Raw genomic sequence first — 19,235 nt, forward strand, 5'->3', positions numbered from 1 at the left:
TGGTCACCCTCAAGGCATCTGCCATTGCGAAATCGATGAGCAGCAGCAGGCCAAGGTCAAGGGCAGTTGGAGCTGGACACGCAACGACAAGCGGCAAACCGTCAACAGCTGTCACGGGGGACAAAGTACAGCATAGTACGGTGCACCGTAGCACAGACTCTGCTGAAACTCCGTTGGCAACGCCTGTAGCAACGGACAGCGCTGGGGACGCGCACCGTACCGGTAGTTGTGAGTCCCACGCTGCAGCCAAGCATGCGGATATGTGTGCAACAGGTGAAGACGCCAACCGTTTGCAAAACACTGGTTTGCTAGGCAACAAACAACAACAACAACGATCTGTACCACCACTCTCCCCTGACAGTGACATCTGGACAACAGTGTCAAACCACAAACCTCGTGGACCGAAAAAGGTTTGTGGGTAACCTAAAACGTAGTACCACAGCCGACCAGCTGACGACATATATCCAGCAGAGAGTAGCCACCACAACTGACAGAACGCTGGATGGACTGTCTGCAAGCATTCTCCAGTCGAGCGCTGGTGAGCCAGCCCGGAAGTCGTCCGCTGCACACGTTACAATGTATGCACGAGATGGTTGGCTACTACGATCGAGAAACTACTGGCCAGGCCGGCTGTACTGCAGGAAGTGGCGATTCCGTGACACTGACGACTCCCCGCCAGCAGGAACTGATGACTCGTCGCATGACACTGACAACTCCTCGCCAGCAGGAACTGCGGACTCATCGCCATCAGGAACTGATGACTCATCGTCATCAGGAACTGATGACTCATCGCCATCAGGAACTGGCGAAAGAAACCAGGCAGTATCTGACAGCAACGAGCTATTTCAGCAAGAAATCGAAGTAGGAAACACGCTAGCGGCAGCAAAGGATAGCACAGCCAACCAGCTAGACTCTCTGCCAGGCCTCACACCCAATGGAAAGGCACGCAGCCATGAGTCTATGATCTCTCCGGAGCACCCTGATTCCAAGAAAATGGACTCATGAACCCGCATGCCCAACCATTCTTCCCGCGACAGAAGCCGCCCACCCAGGGACCATTGTTCAAATTACTGCTAACAAATGCATTTGGCCTGCTGAGTAAATTTGGAGAGTTTCAGCACACAGTTATATCCACCTGCCCGGACATTGCAATCGTCACCGAGACGAAGCTTACCTCTGAGAAGTGTACAGCAATGGATGTCACGCTACCTGGCTATTCACCGCCAATCCGCCGAAATCGTACAGCGCAAGGCGGTGGAGTCGCCGTCTGGGTACGTTCGGGCCTCGCCTATAGCCACATGGAGCAGATAACCTGCGGTGACCTGGAAGTCATATGGCTTACAGTGCATCTACAAACAGGGTGTCGTGTTACAGTGTGTGCCGCTTATCGGCCAGGTTTATGTGCAGATCATGACATCTCAATCCTGGAACATATTGACAGCACAATCGATCGAGTGCGACAGCAAGGCGCCAAGCTCGTAATTGCCGGGGACTTCAACGTGCACAACAGCAGTTGGCTTCAGAGCAGCAGGACGTCTCTAGCCGGCGAAGCCGCTGAGGATATGTGTGCCCTGCATGGCCTCACCCAGCATGTGGCAGAACCAACCCGCGGAAACGACACTCTTGACCTGATAATGTCCGACTTCCAGGAGCCAGTGGAGGTAGAGGTGCTGCCTCCTGTTGGTATATAAGATCACGCTGTAGTTGTTGCCACATTCCGCGCTCGAGTGCAACAAGAGAAGCGCACCCACAGAACTGTTTGGCGCTACAACCAAGCAGACTGGAACCGTCTCCGCTCCCACCTTAGGAATACCAACTGGTCTGACATCATGACGGATGACCCGGACACTTCTTGCCAGCAGGTGACTGCCACGATATCCAACGCCGTCGCCCAGTTCGTTCCGTCAAAGGCAATGACCACCAAGCCATCAGATCCAAAGTGGTGGACCCCAGAGTGCACGCGGGCAATGGCCATCAAAGACAGGCATTGGCGGTCCTGGAGGCGCTCCCCCCAGGACGTCATACTGAAGCAACAATTTGTGACATCTGTCAATGAGGCTGTTGCAACCCTCTTCCGAGCCCGTCAGGCTAAGGAGGACAGCCTACGCCGCAGCTTATCAAACGAGTCCATGCACAGCAAGCAGTGGTGGACAAAGCTCAAGTGTGCAAGTGGCATGGGGCGCCATACAGATATACCGCTGATTGCTGACGCCGATGGCCACGAGTACGCGACAAGTGCAGAGAAATCGGAGGCATTTGGACGTGTTTTGCAAAGAAGTGTAGCATCCCCGGCGACGATATCTCCACTACTGATCTCCCTCCCCAAGACTTGCCCACATCCCAACCGATCAGTACCATTCACTTCCGACCTGAAGCAGTGCGTCGAGTTCTAGCTAGACTGGATACGTCAAAGGCATCGGGACCGGATGAAATATCTGCCCGGGTGCTCAAGGAGTGTGCCAAAGAACTAGCTTCACCACTGTGTCAGCTGTTTTTCCTCTGCTTCCGGCGAGGCATTCAACCCACGATGTGGAAAACGACAAACGTGGTTCCTATCCACAAAAAGGCTTCGCGTTCTGTGCTCAAGAACTACCGCCCCGTTTCGTTGCTGAGCATCATCTCGAAGGTGATGGAGACTATTGTGAACAGCCAGGTTACAAACCATCTGGAACACCATCAGCTCCTCACCTCCCACCAGTTTGGTTTCAGGAGAAGATTGGGTACATCTGATGCTCTGCAGGCTCTGCATCATGCCTGGGTTAATGCTGTCGGGTGAAATGGAGCAGCTCGTATCCTCGCTGTTGATATTGCTGGGGCATTTGATCGCGTGTCCCATGGTGGTGTCCTCCATAAGGCACGTAATGCAGGAATCACTGGGCCACTCCACACATGGCTGTCGTCGTACCTGTCATCACGTTCATTACGATGCTTGGTGGGTGGCTATACGTCTACCCAGTACCCCATAACTGCGGGCGTTCCCCAAGGCAGCATACTCGGCCCGACACTGTTTTTACTGTACGTAAATGATGCACCCTCTGTTCTGGTGGATGATGCCCAGCTGGAGGCATACGCAGACGACACCACACTTTACTCCATTGTGTCGAATGGCAGCGCGGCAGGTGCAGCGCACTCACTGCAACTTTCAATCGATCGGCAGCATAACTGGGGCCAGAAATGGAAGATTGCATGTGAGCCCACCAAGTCCCAGGCAATGACTGCAACGCTCCAAAGAGCTGACTTACACCTCCCGCCAATCATGTTTGGTGGAATACAAGTCTCCGAGGCAAACTCGATCACCCTCCTAGGCGTCCTCTTTGACCAGAAGCTGTCTTTTGGGGAGCACCTCCGGTCTGTTGCAACCCGGGCAAGGCAGCGACTTGGTCTTTTGCGCCGGTCAGCTCATCTTCTCCCTCCGGCTGGGCGCATAACAGTGTACAAAGCATTCGTTCATCCGCTGCTGGAGTACGCCCCACTTATCTGGATTGGAGCGTCATCCAGCCACCTCAGCCGACTGAACCGAGTCCAGCACAGGGCCCTCGGAATCATTGGTCCGGGAGCAATCCTGCCTAGTCTGGCAATCAGACGGACAGTAGCTGCCCTAGCTTGTTTATACAAGCTACAAGTAATTACGGGCCCACCTCAACTTCTCGCGGTTTTGCCAGCTCGCCGTCAGCAGTCGGCCAACCCGCGAACCCGGAGCGACCATGCCAGCGCTGCTGGCCACCAGTTTCAACTGGACGCCAGCCTGCCAGCCTCTACCCCGTTAGTCCTGAAGCGACCATTTCCCCACTGTGTGCTCAACCAGTGGAATGCATTGCCCTGTGATCTGCTCCTGCATCCTCCCCATCGCAGCCGAATGCAGGCATTCAAGACGCAGGTATACCGCTACCTGCGTGCCAAGAACTGGATGTGGGCTACTGACTCAGTCTAATCGCACCTATCTAGTATCTACACGTAGGTATTGCTCTCTTTTTCCTTGTTTTATCCACTCTTTGTGTCTCTCTGTGTCTCTCTCTGTGTCTCTCTCTGTCTCTCTCTGTCTCTCTCTCTCTCTCTCTCTCTCTCTCTCTCTCTCTCTCTCTCTCTCTCTCTCTCTCTCTCTCTCTGTCTCTCTCTCTGTCTCTCTCTCTGTCTCTCTCTCTGTCTCTGTCTCTGTCTCTCTCTCTCTGTCTCTCTCTCTGTCTCTCTCTCTGTCTCTCTCTCTCTCACTCACTCACTCACTCACTCTCCCTCTCTCTCTTTCTCTCTCTCTCTCTCTTTCTCTCTCTCTCTCTCTCTCTCTCTCTTTCTCCACACTATACTTTTCGCTGTATACTTCTTCAATCTTTTTTTTGTTTCTCTTCTTCTCCCGATTTTCTGATGCGTGAAGTAGGCGCGGATGCCGAAACCATTGGTCGGCGGAGCCTGCAGCACCCCATCACCACCCCTGCGTTGCATTTGCAGCCCCATTCAGTCAATGTCTTGTTAGTCTGTTGTTTTGTCATTTCCTGCTTCTTTCTTCTTTTACGAATTGGGCGCGTGGTTTCAAGTAAAAAAAAAAAATTCTTCCAAGTTGCTTCACGTTATGATCTCGCATTTGAAAGCCCTATTTGAATATGCATTGTGGCCAGCCGTCTTTGATGGCACGGTACGGTACGGGACAGGTACGGGACAGGTACGGGACAGGTACGGTCGAGGGTAATACGACACCGTCTACCGCCTTGATGACCTAGGCAAAAAAGCATAGGGATGTTATAAATTTTCAATTCTCCTATTTTTTAGCATAACTTGGGATTTGAACCCTCACTATCGCCCTACATGCATTCCCCCATACACTTCGCATTCATACTCATTCTACCAAGTTGCTTCACGCTATGATCTTGCGTTTGAAAGCCCTATTTGAATATTGCGGCCAGCTGTATGTGGCCAGCTGTGTTTTATGGTACTGTACGGGACAGATAAGGGATAGCGGCAGGTGTGACACAAACACACAAACACACAAACACCAAACGAGAGAGCTTGGAAGCTCAGGGCCCTGCGCTATGCTTTTTTTGCCTTGATGACCTAGACAAAAAAAAGCATAGGGATGTTTTCTTTAAAAAAATCCTTTTTTTAAAACCTGGGATTCGAACCCGCACTATCGCGCGCCCTGCATGCAGCCCCCGATACACTTCGCATACATACTAATTCTTCCAAGTTGTTTCACATTGTGATCTTGCATTTGAAAGCCCTATTTGAATATGCATTGTGGCCAGCCATCTTTGATGGCACGGTACGGTAGGGAATAGGTACGGGACAGGTACGATCGAGGGTAATACGACACCGTCTAGCTGCCCGCAATATTCAAATACGGCTTTCAAACGCAAGATTAACGTGAAGCAACTTGGAAGAATGGGTATGAATGCGAAGTGTATGGGGGAATGCATGTAGGGCGATAGTGCGGGTTCGAATCCCAGGATATGCCTGAAAAAAGGAGAATTGAAAAATTTATAACATCCTATGCTTTTTTGCCGTCAGATACGGATAGCGCCAGGCGTGACACAAACAAACAAACAAACAAACACACAAACAAACAAATACCAAATTAAAGCTGTGTGGACCCTGGCTAGCGCCAGACGTTACTGAAGTAACGTCTTCTGCATAGCTACGGGAATTAAAGCTGTGTGGACCCTGGCTCGCGCCAGACGTTACTGAAGTAACGTCTTCTGCATAGCTACGGGAATAAACATTACATCTATACTGTGATAGGTGATTTCAAGTACTAATTTGAGCCGAATTCTGCCTTTGCAGATCATAATATGGCCGAATTTGGACATTCTCATAGCCAATCGAAAAGCCGATTAGGCGCAAAATTGGGCCGATTTGGGAAATGCCTAGCTGGTGCTCATGGTCAATGACACTACCGTGCTCGCTGCGAGTTCTGGGGCTGGTCAAGGGGATATTACACTGTGGCAAACAGAGAGCAGATGCGGAGGACCAGGCAAGCAGTGCAGCTTGTACGGGCAGGCAAGCGAGGCAACAGTACAGTGGATGGCCAGGATGGTTAGATGTCCACCAGGGCCGATAGTACCCAGTCCGTGGCGCTGAACATTGTTCAGGCGCTGGAGGTGGCTCTGCACAGCTCCGATCCACAGAAGAGGCGAATACTCCATGACTGGTGGTACGAACGCCTTATATACGGTCATCCTGCCGGCGCAGGTGAGGATGTGGGCGGCTCTGTTTAGGAACCCAAGCCGTTGGCGTGCACGGGTGGCTACGGAGCGTAGGTATTTTGTATTGATCATTTAAGGGGTCAGCCTACCCATAAATTTCATATGGCATTCGATCGACCGTAACTTTGGTGTCCCTCAATGGATTTGGGTTAAAATTTGACCACACACTCCTGCCCCTATGCTGGTCCTCTGGACATGATTTAAAAGTTCTTGCGCCTCGCTGATAGGCTTTCCACGCCAAATTCCAAATTCCGGCATAGTGCCAAGGTGTGCGAGCCACCCAAGAGCCAAAAGAATGCATTTACAATTTTTCAACATTTTGGTGCCCATTCTGTCCGTGCGCGGTATCCAGACCTAAAACAAGTCCAGAAGCAGCCATGGGTGGTGGAGTAGGGCCCCTCGACGGGGCCCTTGAATCTGTTACAACGGAACAAGTGTGTGTTCTCTCACAGATCCCAACAAACCCAAGTCAATTTAGATTTTTTTTAGGTTTAGCACATGCTACGGGGTGGTACCTAGCACTGGGACCTCCACAGCAAGCCATTTCCACAGCGCTGCACACCAAATCCAGGATGCCCTCAAAAATCGGCAAAGACTACCACTCGCGTTCCACTACTGCCTAGTACTGAATCCTACCTGACTTCTTGACACGACTCAAACTTGCCAAGGTCACTAAATCAACGTCAACTACAATAATCAAGCCACATATCTGCAACGTCACGAGGGTGCCCGCCGCCGTCCAGCCCAATACGTGGCTAAAAAACGTGTTTTTGGACTTGGAGCACAATCCTGCACACTTTTGCGTGTTTCCATCATACCAAAAAATTGCGCACGGTCTGCTCAGATTCAAATACAGTGCTGCCAAAAAATGACAGCGTGCATAAAAAACATCTTTCCTGGCAAGGGCACACTTTCGGCCATGACTCTTGAATGGCTGGTCAGATCGAGACAAAATTTTCAGAGATTTTGCAGCTATTCATGCTCTTTCAACTGATGTAGTGTAGCGTATAGCATATCCCCGTTCGATAGCGTATCCCCGTACATTAGCATACGGAGTCTGCCTGTGCATTAAAGCTGCTGTTCCCGATTCTTTTGAGCCAGTTAATTTCATTGCCAGTTATAGTTACATTTCAATTGCCAGGTACAGTGTGTTCACTGAGACCCTTGTGTATTCTTGCCTCCGAGAGACTGCGGCCTGCTACAAATTGGTGGCAGCGGTAAATTCGTTTTTTTTTCATTCTATACCTAACTTTGTTACTTTACACGTTCTCCGATCCGATGGCTCAACCGAATGTACCTGCTGTGGTACCCGTCGCTGCGACCGCTGCAGCTCCAGCTCCGCCCGCTCCTGCCCAACCACCGAGAGGGGCGTACCATGTGCAGCCCGAAAAATACAAGGATCGCCGGGAGATCAACGTTGCGTCCTGGCTGATGCATTTCGACCAGCTCGCCGCGGTAAACAACTGGAACCCCGTTCAGCAGACGCAGTTCTTGGGCCTCCCACTGGAAGGTGAGGCCCAGCTGTATTACCAATCGCTCCCAGCGGCCACTAGGAACGGAGGCCGCCAATAGCTAGTCCAGGCGCTGCAAGCTCGGTTTGATCCAGCGCAGCGCGTTGACCTCCATCTCGCAACGTTTCAAGCTCGTCGCCAGGCCAAAGACGAACAACTGGGTACTTTCTGTGAGGCGGTTCGCTCCCTGGCCTGGCAAGCTTACCTCCAGGTGGCCACGGGGGACCTCGACAACCTGACAAAAGACTAGTTTATCTCCGGGCTTGACTCACGGGGCATGCGGGTCCGCGTTTGGGAGCTAAACCCGCAAACGACAGACAAGGCCCTCTAGGCTGAGTGAGCCGTCTGAGTGTGAGAGGCTGAATGAGCCGTATGAGGAGCCTGGTAAGCAAGGTTGACTCCCCAAATAGAGAACCTCCTATTCACTGTTAACTGTAGAGGGGGTACCACAGATTGTGGACAATAGTAGGGTGATATTGAGTTACTGAGTGTACAGTCGGTACATTGGTGACATTCGGTTATGCTCTGGCACCCACAATAAGTGGGCTCAGTCTGTCTGATCAGCGCTTACCCAGGACCGGTGCTGCCAGCTTTCATGGCAGTTTGCATGTGGACTTCCGTCACTCGGCAGTGCAAGGCACGGCCGAAGTCTCCCCAGGAATGGACGGAAGAGCACGCACGGGAGTAGGCATGTGAGCGGCGGTAGGGTGGCACAAATGGAATCGCTTTAAATCTTGCCTGGAGAGAGCGTCAGCAAGGATGTTAGTAGTTCCAGGTATGCGACGGGCGGTGACCATAAAGTTACCCTTGGCGCAGATGAAGAAGAGCTGCCGTAGGAGTGACATCACATTAGGGCAGCGACTGGTGCCAGACTTGAGAACAGCGGCGACAGCTTCGTTGTCGGTATGGAAGCGGATACGCTTGCGACACCACTGGTGGCTCCACGTAGCACATGCAATGCAGATGGGATACAGCTCCTTGAACGTAATGCAGAGCGGAGTGTGTTTTGGTGACCAGGTGTCGGCGAACCAATGCGTACCGTAAACTGCGCCATGCCCAATGGCGCCAGATGCGTCAGTTTCTATCAGGATTTCGCTGGCCAGCGTCTCCTGGAGATCGAGGAAGAATGACTTGCCATTCCAGCCATCGAGTAGGTGAGACCACCAAAGAAGGTCCAGATGACATTCTGGAGAGAGACGGATACGGTGGTAGGGCTTGGAAACGTTGCGGGTGGCATCATACAGTCGGCGCATGAATGTACGGCCCGGCGTGATGACGCGGCTGGCAAAGTTCAGCTTGCCCAACAGCTGTTCAAGCTCCCGTAGACGGCAGGATTGGCATTGGCGAAAGGCCAATAGTCTGGAGCGGATGTCGTCAACCTTGTCCTGTGAGAGACGAGCCACTTTCTGGACGGAGTCCAGTTCGATGCCCAGGAAGGTGAGACAGGAGGTTGGGCCGACCGTCTTTTCGTCGGCAATGGGAGCTCCCAGGTAGCGGAATACGGAGAGGACTGTGTTCAGACGCTGCGCACATAGCGTTGAATTTGCAGAGCCACAGAGCCAAAAGTCGTCCAGAAGGTGCAGGAGGTGGGGAAACTGGAACAGTTCACAGCTTATCTGGCAAAGTGCGTCCGCAATGCAGTTAAACAAGTAGGGTGCGGACCTCAGCTCGAATGGCAGTACTTTGTCATAGCAGAATTGGCCCTGCCACTGGAAACCCAACAAATGGTATGCAGTGGGTGCAACAGGGACCAGTCGAAATGTTGTTGTTGTTGTTGTTGTTGTTGTTGTTGTTGACTTTTACTTTACTTCACCAATTGCACAGGCATGATTGCCTTCTTACCGACCTATTGGTCCGTTTCTCACAGAAAGATGAAGAAAATTAGATGAGGAAATGTATAGAGATAAAGACATGCAAGCGGTATGATTATTATTATAGAAATATTTGTTATGACATTGTGTGTATGCTGACACTCAATTTGTGTGAATTTTTTATAATGTGATAACAAATAAAATGTAGTGGAAGCATTTCAGGAGAATATATGTAGGACTCAGTGACCAGTCAAGGCCCCATGACCAATCACGGTCCCCGTGACCAGTCAAACAGTCACAAACTCCCCATGACCAGTCACAAATTAGGTTACCAGTCACAATGCCCCATGACCAGTCACAAATCACCATACATGTACATGTGTAAAGCACACAGTTCGTGACTGCTCGCGGAGTGCTTCGTACTGCAGGATTTGTTGTGGAAACTATAATTCCCTTTGAGCGGTCACAGAATACAGTTGTGACCACTCTAATTCAAAGCGAACAGTTACATGCGGAATGTACAGTTGCGATCACTTTTTCTCTGTGAGTAGTCACAGGCAGAATATAGGTATTTCTGTATTACAAGAGAGATTGGAAGCTTTGTCGCAACTCTTAACTTTCACTTATTACTACGATCGTCAGGAAACTGATGGCTCCAAAACGGGCAGCCTGAACATAAGGGGAAGTAAGGTGGGAAATTCTGAGGGGTATCATAGGCGACGTGTATCATAGCGCAAGTTAGGTGCAGGCGTGAAGTTGCCAAGTCTCCAGCGTGAATGATATAGAATAGAGCTGGGGACTTAAAATGCCAAATCCACACATGCCCACACCATTACACACACACCCACACTCTGTCCCTTTTCTCACATACACGCACGCGCGTACACGCACAAACACAGACACAGACACACACATCCACACACACACACGTGCACACACACACACACACTCATTCTCTAAATCTCTCTCTCACACACATACACACACATTCTCTCTCTCACACATGCACACATTCTCTCTCTCTCTCTCTCTCTCTCTCTCTCTCACACACACACACACACACACACACACACACGCACTCTCTTTCTCACGCATGCACACAAACACATACACTCACACATGCGTGCGCACACTTACTCACACACACACACACACACACACACACACACACACACACAAATTGGCAGCGGGACTACCAGCTACATTCACGTGACCTTGCGGACAAAGTTACGGAGGTAGAACTTGTTTTCATGATGACACTTGGACACAAGTATTTCTGTATCATTATTTTATCTCTTTTCAAACAATCACAAGCCAAGAAGAGATGCGTAGATGGAAGAACCGTACTCTTGGTGATACTGATCGCAATCATGATTAATTCCTCCAGGCCATTGAGCACCTAATTCTAAACCTTATCTAACCTAAGTTTTTGTCAAAAGCAGCATGCCAGTTCAAGAACATCCGGCTCGTCAGACATACATATCGATACATGTCTGGTGCACTTTCACTAACAAGCAGGCATCGCAGGGTACATTCGCACCAGCAATCACAAGAAGTTGTAGTGAGTGAATATTTCTATAAAATTAATAAGTATGAGGAAAATACGTAATGGACAAATGAAGGTGTGGAGGATCGCCCAAAAACACTGACACGGAGACAGTATACGGTACGCAGTACTCGTATGCATGTACTATTTTGGGAGTAGGAATGAAGTTGTGTTCGAAGCAGTAAACTGCGTAAGCACTACGTTGAGCCAGAATATTGAAATACAGTTTCCTGCAGTCAAAACAAGACACTCACATTTCTCTGGTCTAGTTCGCCATTCTTATAGCTAACATGACTTGATTTAATTTCTTACGATGGCTCTTGAGAATGGATCAATGATGTCTTGAATAGATGTCTTCCCTGAACGACTTCAACTGAGAGGCAGTTTCAGTTTCAACAAGCTGGACATTGTTTTTCTGCGGAGTCTTCCACAAGAAAAACAGAGCTACACACACGAAGGTGCTTGATGTACTCAGTACCTTCTTGGAGATGAACATATTTTCTTTTCCATCTTCATTATATTTTCATCTCTGCATCGTCGACGATGTCCACTTCTGACTCCGTAATCTTGTCACCCATCCTCTCCAAAAACACAAAGCGAGTGCTGCTTGTATGCTGGATCAGTTGAAATCAGTCTCCGTTTTAGCAAGATCGGCATGCAAAAAATTACTTCACTGAAAATATTCCGAAATAGCTTTTCTGAACGACGAAGTTTGTTCTTCAAAGATGATGAATAGCACAATCTACTAGCCAGAACGTCCTCTCAAAAGAGATTCTATCTAAAGCCTGCAAGATTTTCGACCATCCTTCGTTTTGGAGAGGAGCCCACAGACACCAGACTCGAGCTACAAGTAAACTACGCGGAGATCGAGAGTTGATCGAAATCTTTCTTGCTCACTTCTGAAACCTGTGAACCAGGGAGTCGTACTCTAGTTTGAGTACGACTCCCTGCTGTGAACTGAAGGAAAAAGTATGCTGATCGCGTGAATGTCTACAGTTGAGTCGTAATATTTTGACGTGGGCCCTGTGACCGTTCACAGAGAAAGTCCCGGCTGTTTGTGACTGGTCATCGGGATTCAAACTGGTGTGCGACTTTATGACTGCTCTTCGGGGATTTGTGACTGTTTGATTGGTCACGGGGATCGTGATCGGTCATCGAGATGTGACTGCTCACTGAGTCCCACATATATGTGTGAACATTGGCAGACTTTGTCACCAAATGCATTGCGTATGTCGAGCTTCGCCATCAAGGCGCCGGTACCTTGGCGTTGCAGAAGCTCAATGGCATCGTCCACTGTGACATAATGTAGGGAGAACGAATCCTTGTTAATTCCATCATTGACAGACATACGGTCAGGGTAAGACAGGTGGTGAATGAGGCGGAATTTCCCGTTGTTCTAGGGCACTACGCCGAGCGGAAAGCATACAAATGGGTGGAAAGGCTGGACAGAGAAAGGACCGGCCGATTCGCCACGTCGGACCCGGTCAGCAATTTGTTGTTGTACAAACTGAGCATGTTCGATGGCAGTTGGGAGGTTGCCAGAGATGATAGATACAGAAGCACCAGAGTGGCCAATGGGGAACCCGTGTTGCAAGCCATTAAGGATAAAGTCAGCGAGGACACGATTAGAAATACGAGGCAAAAGAGTCATTAGGCGGGCTATGTACAGAGGTGTGGGGAGACTACTTCGCTGCGACGGGCTTGTCCGTCTGGCGGGGTCCTCGGCGACCGTCGTAGGTGCAGCGAGCGCCGGGATGACCTCGGTCACCGCAGGTTGAGCAGACGTGCAAGCGTTTACAGGGCTGGTGTTGGCATGGGCGGCGACGGTTGCAGTTGAGGCAGATGTGGCGGGTGCTGCCCGCCCCGGCCAGAAATGGCTGCGTGGGACGGCTGGTATTGGTGCCAGCTGGAGCATGTGGCCCTGCCAAATACTGTGGGCAACAGACACGGCTGTGGTGCGGTATGCAGCGCGGACATGATGGTCGGGGTGCCCGGATCAGGTGCAGGTTCCAGAGGCTTTGGTCGATTGCGTCGTAGTACAGATAATGTGCTGGTACGTCACCAGCTCCAGTGCTCGGAATGGCACATGTTTAAGTGCGCAGTCCATGTAGATTGTGTAGGATTCCAGCCAGGCAGTGAAGTCGACAATGGAGCGCTTGTTAGTCACACATAAATTGAGGGACACACGCCGGCCCTCTCCGTTGGCGGTACTGAGCTCCAAGGGCTCGGACCCTGCGCCCACATTCTTCGGGAGGAGATCCTCCAGCTCAGTATATTCGCCGTGTGATTTTGTCAGGTAACTTACGCGGGACCGTGGGAACAATAGAGCTGGACTCACGAGTGTTCGCCATGGGCGCTGCGATCGGAGGCAGCGCGGGTTCCATGAGGGAAATAACCATGGGGCCGGAGTCGACCTGCGGCGGGTGATAGGTGACGGTGTTGGATGCGGTTTGGACCACATCTGCCACTGAGGGGACCGCCGCCTGAGCATGGCCGTCCGGATCCCGGCGAGCTGAAATTCGCTCCTCAAGGCGCTCGACTCGAGCCAGCAGGGGGTGCAAGGCCGTCGACACGGCCGCCGTAACGGAACGTGGATTTAGGCCAGTTGTGAGTAAGCTGGCCGGCTGGGGAACGGCGGATGGGATATCGTCCTGCTTCGCACGGGCATTGCCGGACCGAACGGCCTCATGGTCCACAGGGGCTCGCTTTGGAGTGTCGGCATACGGGGACGACGAGGCGCGCCTGCGACTGGAACGCCTGGGCCCGGGGGCCGACTGCTTACGTGCACGGGGCTTCTCCGTGAGGAGAGAATTGAGAAAGAAATCCACTGCCAATGCGGACAAAGCAAGAACTGAAGTCAAGAACAGTGGACTTCGGAGAACAATGAGCGCGTGAGAGTTTGTTGGGAACAGAGCATGCGCCTTCTGTGTTAACATATTTTTGCGCGTGCGCAACAAATCATTTTACGGTACATGCACAACATGACTTACAGCTTTTGTAATTTGGTTGTGGCGTTGAACAGCCTGGCTGGTAGGTGAACAAGTTGATTAGCTTTCAAATCTCTGGGAGAACAAAGTATAATTTTGATAGGATGTATATCACTTCCTGGAAGAACTTCTTATTACTCTGTTTGGCGTCTCAGAGGAGAAAGACTGTTACAAGTTATGACTAGGGATGATTATTATTTATACAAAAGAGAAAGTTTCTTCAGAATTCCCAAACTCCATTGCAGCGTATTCCTTGCACTAGAAAACACCGCCATTCCGGCAACAGATGCCCTGATGATGCCCAATGGGCGAAATATTGGCAAAGTTATTTATTTGGTGCAGCTGAGAGCCTATTGCCGGAATGGCGGTGTTTTCAAGTGAAAAGAGAAAGAATATTTTTTAAAGAGTTGGCACTCAAAGAAAGTCTAAACTCGGATACTGAGCCAGTAATAAGATGTAAAAAAGAGAAATAACACATGAGAACGAGTTATGCAGCAACTATCCACGACGGTAAAGAGATGATAAACGGTCAGAAAGTGCGATAATAAAGCACAAAACTGACAAGCTACTGAGACATTCAGCGACCCGAGACCTAGCTCTAACACATCTCCAGTGCGCAAACCAACAGCCTTCCAACTTTGAAGGTTCATGGCTACGTAGGACCGAAGAGCGGAAGGTGAGCACAGCGAAAATGTGCGAGACATATTCCGGGCTTTGTTCCGCTCAGATTTGTAGTGGGTGAGCTTGTCAGGAGTGGGGTACTTCTTGTACTGGATGTGAGAGTCTCGCTTGTGCTTTAACTGAATTCTTAGTGCCGGAGTGAGCCACGAGGGATTACTGGGTGACAGAGAAGATATATCTCGGCGTGTGCAGCTGGCCACAGGTGGGTTTCAACCGCTTTGGCCACTGTGGGTGAGAGGCTCGCAGGTGAGAGAGAACAGTACTGCTACTGCTACATAGCCCCAAGTCTGAAGACTTGGCAACTTCACGCCTGCACCTGACTCTTTCGCTATGATACGCATCGCCTTTGACACCCCTCGGAATTTCCCACCTTACCCCCCCCCCCCCTTCTGTTCTGGTTGCCCGTTTTGGATCCATCAGTTGCCTGATGATCGTAGTAATACGTGAAACAAAGCTGCCAAACTTTCTCTCTCTCTTGTGTAATTTATTTTATTTATTTATTTATTTATTACAGCATCTTATAGCACAGTAAGAACACCGGCCAATACAAAGAGAGAGGGTGTTAGCCAACCACGGCAAGGCAGGGAGAAGGGGAGGAGAAGAAAAAGGAACCGGCATGGATAAGCAGTGATTGCAACCAAATCAGAAACACAAAATCAAAATCAAGGCGCGACAAGGCTCTTAAAAAGGCGGAGGGAAGAAAGGTCCTTAGCTTCTTGGGGAAGTGCCAGCCACGCAGAGTACGCAATAGAAAAGGGAGAGTGAAGTAGAAAGGAGGACTTAGGTTTCGGAAGGGAAAGGGAGTTTCTCGTGCTACGGGAAGAGAACCAGTTGAAACAGTGGAGGTGAGGTGGACACAGATTGAGTTTGAGAGATCGCCTCTGCGAAATCCGGACTGAGCTGAACTCAAACGTGACGAGACATGACAGTACAATTGGTCGTAGAAAACGCGCTCACAGAGTTTGGAAACACAGGACAGTAGAGATATCGGACGGTAGTTTGATGCTTCGTGGCGGGACCCTTTCCTGTAGATCGGTATAACATTAGCTGTTTTCCATGCAGAGGGAAAACGACCAGTGCGGAATGATAGGTTGAAAATCAGACATAATGGGTATGCTATTGAGGGCGCAAGGGACTTTAATACCAGATTAGTGATGCCGTCTGGGCCCGGAGCCTTGTCAGACGGGAGCTTTCGAATGTAACGTCGAATGGCAGCAGTCGTAGTAAAGACAGATGTGAGACGGTCAACCTCACCCGGCTCCTCGGCAATGGGGGGACTGGGTAGAGAAGGGTCATCAGGCATGGCCACTGAGGCGAACTGAGAGTTCAATGCAGTGGCTTTAGCTGAAGAGGTAGTAGCCTGCTGCGTAGAACTAATGGTGAGTGTCGGGATGTCACGAGATACTTTATGATTTTTTAATTTGTCCACGAACTGAAACAGTGATGGGCGGTTTTTGTCCTGCAGCGTAGCTTGTACGGACCGAATGCATCCCCGGTATTTCGATCGAGTCAGACTCTTCACCAAGTTCCGTTGAGATCGATATACATGCATGTTAAGCTGGGTTGGGTATTTCTTACACACACTGTAGAAATCGTGCTTTGCCTTAATGGCCACCCAAGGTGGCTGACCTAAACGTCGGCATGAGGGGGAGAGTGGACGCCGGGAGATAATAATAATAATAGCTCACTGACTTGTCAGTTCGAGCACTCTGGCAAGGTACGTTCGGGCCTGATTGGAATTTTTTATTTTCATTGCTATCAGGTTCGGCCTCATTCTCTCTGTGCTGCGCTGATGAGTTCAAAAAGAACGAAACAGCATGCTGTCCGCAGATTGAGTATTTCGCTCCTGCTCTTGTAGCAGTTGAGCACTCTTGCGTGGGGTAGTGCCTTTGCTGTTTGCGTTATGCAGAGCTCACTGACTTGTCAGTTCGAGCACTCTGGAAAGGTACGTTCGGGCCTGATTGGAAATTTTTATTTTCATTGCTATCAGGTTCGGCCTCATTTTCTCTGTGCTGCGCTGATGAGTTCAAAAAGAACGAAACAGCATGCTGTCCGCAGATTGAGTAATAGCTCATATCATTCTTCTATATCGACCTCCACTAATTCTCGTGCTCCTTGACTGGTCCTATATTACCCATATCGCCGCAATATCGACCGCTTATATCGACCGCTTGTATCGACCACTTAGGCATTGTAATCTTTCGACTTTGGAGGGACTTAGAATTTTTCTCTCCACTTCAAAAAGAAAAATTGAAAGAAAGAAGACAAAGGAAGAGAACAAGAAGGACTCGAACTCACAACAGTATGAATCTCAAGCAACCCCTTATACCACCCAGCCACTGTGCTGCAGATGCTGAACCCTGTTGTTCTTACAGTCTTGTACCCAAAATAGGCAACATCCAATGTACACTATAGTACAAATGCTATACTAACAAGATTAAAATAGCTCCTAAAGGTTCAAATTGTGGGGTTATGGCGAAGGAATCATAATAAATAGGATATTGACCTCGACTTCGGTCTATATGGGAAATATAGGCCTCGTAAAAGACCTCGGCTGACCTCGGTCTTTTACTCGGCCTTTATTTCCCAAATAGACCTCGTCTTGGTCAATATCCTATACGTATTGCTTGCGCCTTTGATCCTAGAGGGTGGTGGCGTTCCCATGACGGATGCGGAAAACTGGGCTTCCAGCCGAGTCTCACGCGAACCGTCAAATTTAATTTTTATATATTTTATTGCTTGTGGGCATTCTGGACATCACAAGATCAACCGCCCGAATCCTAGTCGCTGACTACATAAGATAAACTGTGAACAGTTTAATGTAGACCTTAGCACCAACAGGAGCACGCTGCAGGCGCAAACAGATGTGGACACATTGGCAAATTGCCTAACCTCCGCTCTCCTCTCTACTCTGAATGACCATGCACCAGTAGTACACCGACAAAAAAGGACACCCGTCCTTGTCCATGGCTAAATGCAGCACCAGTAGCCCGTTTGAGGGAACGGAACTGGCTCCACCGCTTGTTGATGCAGGACAAACAAAATGAGGAGCTCCGCAGCCCACAAAGAGCTGCAAGGGTTGCAGCAGGGAAACTAGATCATAAGCTCAGAAACGAGTTCTTCACTGCACAGTGCAACACCAATGACCAGCGAAGACTTTGGTCAATCATGAATGCAGTTGCTGGTTGGAAGAAAGAGACGTCTGAGCCACAGGCATCCATCACAGAACTAACTTCACTCTTTGGTAGTATTGTCCATGACCCAGCTCGGACATTGAACCTTCAGCCACCCGCAGGGCCAGCATTGGAGACATCCCTATCCAATTTCCAGCCAATTTCACATGAAGATGCCTCTGTTCTTGCATCGAATCTCACCAGCATTATCAATTTGTCTCTTGGAACTTGACAGGTTCCACCAACCTTCAAAGTGTCACATTTCAGTCCATTGTGTGGCAACCGAACCCTGCCCCAGAACTATCGTCCAGTGTCTCTCCACCCCATTATCTCCCGTATTCTGGACACAATGGTTAAGAGACAGCTTACTGCCTATCTGGAGGCACATTCGACAGAGGATGCACTTGTGATAGCTGTTAATCTATGGTCCACCGCTGGCCGCAAACGAGAGTTCACTGGGACAGTGTTCGTTGATATGTCGAAAGCCTTCGACCGTGTTAAGCATGAACGTCTAGTTACAGTTTTGTTTTCCCTTTGTATAGCTGGAACTGCCTGGATTGGTTCGCTGACTACGTCTCAGGTCGTTTCCAGAGTGTCAAAGTTCTGGACTCTGGTAGTGAAGCCGTCAGTTGCTCCCGTGTTGTTCCCCAAGGTAGCGCCCTTGGGCCACTGCTTTTTGTGCTCTACACTAGTGAACTCCACACCATACTGCCACCGTCTGTACAGCACCAAGAATTTGCAGATGACATTGTCATCGACTGCTACCATTCTGACCCTGCTATGGTGTGCAGAACCCTCACGCAAGCCATGACAAACCTTGCTACCTGGCTGGAGGACATTGGTCTGTTCCTCGACACACCAAGACACAGTTGCTCTTCATCCGGCCATGAGGCACGGCTGCAATACAACCGGATGTCTTCTGCAATGGCGAGAAATTCTGTGTGACCCCTACAGCCCAGTACCTTGATTTAGTCCTGGATAATGATTTATCCTGGGCTCCACATGTGGAGTATATTGGTCGCAAGACAGCGTGAACAATTGGTCAGCTCTGGAGGCATGGACAAGGACTGAGTTTGCTTGCCCGGCGAACATGGTTCCTGAGCATGATCCTTTCCCAGCTTTGTTATGGTTCAAACAGTTTCTTTCCAGGACCTAGCACACACCTGTTTGGTCCGTTTGAAAGATGTTCAAGGCTGGCATCGGTGCCACCTTGCGACATCGGCTCTTGCGGAGTCCAACCCTTCTTGATCAATTCTCCAAACCCTCAAACAGCGTACTCTCGTGCCCACAGCCCTCTTCTATCCCTGCTGATGTCCCCTGCCTACTGCACCTGCT

At 50.0% G+C, this 19,235-nt stretch overlaps 1 protein-coding gene across 2 annotated transcripts in view; it reads right to left on the bottom strand.

The window, feature by feature from the left end:
* The window catches only part of LOC135820641 (platelet glycoprotein V-like), a gene marked incomplete at its 5' end in the record, with an annotated part of 171,686 nt that overhangs the window by 49,175 nt on the left and 103,276 nt on the right, over positions 1–19,235 (bottom strand). For both annotated transcript variants that reach the window (XM_065333674.1, XM_065333673.1), the window contains 1 exon segment: positions 14,050–14,121. In XM_065333674.1, the coding sequence (XP_065189746.1) occupies positions 14,050–14,121 (72 nt within the window).

The sequence above is a fragment of the Sycon ciliatum genome, chromosome 7, assembly GCF_964019385.1.
Source record: "Sycon ciliatum chromosome 7, ocSycCili1.1, whole genome shotgun sequence".
In the NCBI taxonomy this organism is placed as follows: Eukaryota; Metazoa; Porifera; class Calcarea; order Leucosolenida; family Sycettidae; genus Sycon; species Sycon ciliatum.